The following is a 3,693-nucleotide window of genomic DNA, read 5'->3' on the forward strand; positions in this document are numbered from 1 at the left end:
GTTTTCAGTTCAGCTATCAAAGGTCAATTCGTCTGCACACGAAAGCATTCAGGAAGTAATGGGAGAGGTCTCTTCTACTTCATCTTAGCGATCTTTTAGAATAAAACTTAGACAGCCTCCAAAGCAGTGAGCTCTGAAGAACAACCTTTGCATTCAGTAATCATCACCCTTGTCCAGCACAGTTCAATTGAACACACTGATATTCTTTGTGTAGAGTTATTTTTTTTAGAACAGATGATCTCATTTCTCTTACATAATTTCAACATGTGAATAAATTTTAACAGCTGGACTACTAAAGTAATTTTAAAAACCCAACTCTTAACAATGGTCATTTCAAATGTAAGCAACAAAACATGTTGTGAGATTAAGAGCTGAACAGAGTTCCAGATGTACAGAGAAGCCAGAGCATTAAAGGACACAGTTTGCATGTAAAAAATTCATTCTCCTCCCCATTACTCTACTTTTGCTTTAGTTTATACTTCTTGGGGTAGCTTTTGGCAAATTGCTTTTGTACTTCTTCCCGTCCCTTTCCATGTTTAAGTATGTTGATCAGGTCTAAAGTTTTCTTCAGTTCCTTTACAGGTTTGCTTACAAAGCCACAGTATTTCCTTTTTGGAACAAATTCCAGAGCCTTCTTCCAGTCAGCAGTATCTTTCAAGGTTAATAAAATATGTATCATTTGATCCAGTGTGAGGTTTTTGGCACCAGTACTCCAGAGCAAATACTTGTCCAGTGGAAGGGCTGCAGTCTCCAATCCTAATCGCTTTGCCCGTGCTAAAGAGACTCCTGTTTTTATGCTCTTGTCAACCATTGACCCAACAATATAGATCTTATCATGATCAAATGTTTTCATCACTTTGGGAGAATCAGCTGTCAGATAGATGAGCTTATCCTTTGGAAAGATTTCTGTGTAGCACTGGTCTGTCACGGTGATAAGCAGCTTGCCCCATGCCTCTCTATACTGCTTGATAAATTCCCTATGATAGAGGCTATCATCTTTGAAGTTACAGAAGTGGATGTGGAACGGGTCCACAGATCTCCGATTGCAGCTCTCACTCAGTACTATCTGTCTCACTGTATTTGTGACTTCTCGGACAGACATTTCTTTTTCATAAGACATGTCAAATACTAGAGGTTGGCCAAAGATCATGGACTGAGCAGCCCTCCAACTGTATGCTTTATCCATAGTGCTGGACCACATACATACAAATGAACTCTTTTTGGTCTCATCCGTTTTTGAAGCTTGATTTTGTGCTTCCAGCCTCCTTTCCCTTTTCTCATCCATCTTTCTTTTGTCATTTTTCTTTTGAAGTTCTTTGAGATGCAAATATTTTAAATACTTCTTTTTGGCTGACTTAGAAGGGCACTCCATGAAAGTCTTTAGCTCTTCTTCACAGATATTTTCTGGAACCGCTCTGCCAGCTAGCCTCCATATCTCCAAGGTCTCACGTGCAGCAGCCAAACTGGAAAGCTCCTTAGGCTCTGAGACCGTCTCACTGGCCTCTTCTTGCAACCCAGATTTCATTACCTTTTTCCACTCATCTAAATCTAATTTTTCTGAGGGTTCACATGACTTGTCCTGCTTCAGACAAAGTGATAAACTGAGAGCTCTACTGAGTGGAAACAAATCCTTTTGCATCCTATGTTGTGCAGCAAATGGAAGGACAGAACTTCTCACAGTTTTTCTCAGAAGCATGTTAGCAGATTGCATACTTAGAGACGTGCTGTGTTCCAACACTTATCTATAAAACACCAATAAGATGGGAAAAAAACTTGTCAGAAATCACAAAGAAAACACTTGCAGATTTTTATTCTTAGTAATGCTGACAGAAAATAGGTTACTTCTTGGAGGATGCTAGAAATTCCTCCTTCCACTATGAATTTTTCTGTTTCCTGAATGAAAACAGCTTAAACCAGCTATACTTACTGCAATTCAAAATGTAGGCAAACAACCTCCAAGAATTGTCCAAGATCTGTTTAAGTTATCTGTATCATATGACAAGCCTTCACAACCAAAGTCAGTGAAATGCTGCATGGAAACCAGAAGTATTTTTATGTAATTTATCTATCCTGTGAAAAAAGAAAGAAGAGATGGAAGAATAACAACTCGTCCAGAAAAAGACCAAAGATCATCTTTTTTTGTTTTTGCTAAATTGTCTGTGAAGTTGGCATTTGCACATAAATCTGAGGACCTAAACCCCCCCAGTCCCATTAATTTTATCCACATTTGTATTTAAATATGAAAGAAAAACACCCAAGAACATTTAGTATTTTCCTTGGCCTATGCACACTACTGAACTAAGCATCAGTGAAGCTTCAATGCTTGAGGAAACATGATTTGGACAAAACTAGAATTAGTTCCTAATTTTTAAATCAAAATTCACAATCTTCCTAATAAACTGAAAATAATGTGATATATAGAACCAGAAGTTAAATCTAAGGTTTGTAAATATGTACCTGCTCATACAGAGGCACAGAAGGAGCAGTGTATTATTTAGAAATGTTATATAACCTGGCAGGTGTTTCACTATACAGTAATTGGTCAAATTGGTGGCTGACCTCTCATGTTCTACCGTTATTAAGATAAAAGTATCAAGAACAACCAAGCAACCCAACAATGCGAAAATTTGTAAGTGTTACAATAGAGGTATCCCTAATTTTACAATGAAGCGTTAAACCTACTGGCAAAAGTAATAATCAAAAAAATACATTGTCTAGCATGGAGAAATCAAGGGATCGGGTCCTCAATTAACTTACATTACTGGAGCTCCAATTAAGTCAATATTGAACACCAGATTTACACCATCAGAATACTTGATGACAGCTTTTGATAGAGCCAAATTACCTTCCAGTGTGTCATTCACACTAACACCACTACTGCACGAATTAGTCTCTGAAGAACCTAGATGCGTAGCACTGAAAGTATTTTTGTTTTTTTTCTTTAGCATGACTTCACTGAAACTCATCTCAGTAACAGAAAAGCTCTTCACTGATAGTTCAGAGACTGAACAACTTGCCTTACTTCCCCAGCACAGCTGCCCACTCAGAATCACGGAATCACATAATAAGTAAGGCTGGAAGAGCCCACAGTGGATCATGTGGTCCAACCTCCTTGCTCAGGCAGGGTCATCCCAGAGCACAGGGCACAGGATTGTATCCAGAGAGGTCTGGAGTATCTCCAGTGAGGGAGACTCCACAGCCTCTCTGGGCAACCTGTTCAGTGCACGGTCATCTGCACAGTAAAGAAGTTCTTCCTCATGTTCAGGTGGAACTTCTGTGCAGCAGTTTCTGCCCGTTGCCTCTTGTCCTATGGCTTGGCACCACGGGGAAGAGACTGGATCCATCTTATTGGCACTCCCTTCAAGACACCCTCACTGATGAGGCCGGCTGCAGGGGAGCGGCACTGCACATGCACGCTGCTTAACAACTTTTAAACCAGCCCACGAGTACCCGAGCCGCTGAGCGCCAGGTCACACCCGACACATCCGCGCTGTGCTCCACAGCCCTCCCGGGGACACCGGCGCGCCCGCTCCCCCAGCTGCGGCGGGGCCCGCGAGGACCGCGGCCTCCGAGCACCGCGCCGCGGGTGGCGAGAAGCACCTGCCCGATCTCCGGCCGCGCTCCCGCCCGTCGGCGCTCGGGCGGGGCGGGCCGGGGCCGGGCGGACCCCGAGCCACGCCGCGCTCACCCCCG

At 42.5% G+C, this 3,693-nt stretch overlaps 1 protein-coding gene across 2 annotated transcripts; it reads right to left on the minus strand.

Moving 5' to 3' along the window:
- Positions 1–202: 202 nt before the first annotated feature.
- LOC121673320 (tRNA methyltransferase 10 homolog C-like) lies at positions 203–3,677 on the minus strand. Of its 2 annotated transcripts, none has more exons than XM_042046539.1 (3): positions 3,601–3,677; positions 1,928–2,070; positions 203–1,742 (listed from the first exon to the last, which is right to left on the minus strand). In XM_042046539.1, exon 3 carries the CDS (start codon positions 1,709–1,711, stop codon positions 458–460), a length of 1,254 nt encoding a protein of 417 aa, XP_041902473.1. In that variant the 5' UTR covers positions 1,712–1,742; positions 1,928–2,070; positions 3,601–3,677; the 3' UTR covers positions 203–457. The 2 variants fall into 2 exon arrangements, with proteins under 2 accessions (XP_041902473.1, XP_041902474.1); XM_042046540.1 differs by lacking the exon at positions 3,601–3,677 and adding an exon at positions 3,451–3,571.
- Between the last annotated feature and the right edge of the window lie 16 nt (positions 3,678–3,693).

Source organism: Corvus kubaryi, unplaced genomic scaffold (genome assembly GCF_017639235.1).
Source record: "Corvus kubaryi isolate FWS band 111438036 unplaced genomic scaffold, C.kubaryi_AGA036_p1.0 65356, whole genome shotgun sequence".
NCBI classification, from domain to species: Eukaryota; Metazoa; Chordata; class Aves; order Passeriformes; family Corvidae; genus Corvus; species Corvus kubaryi.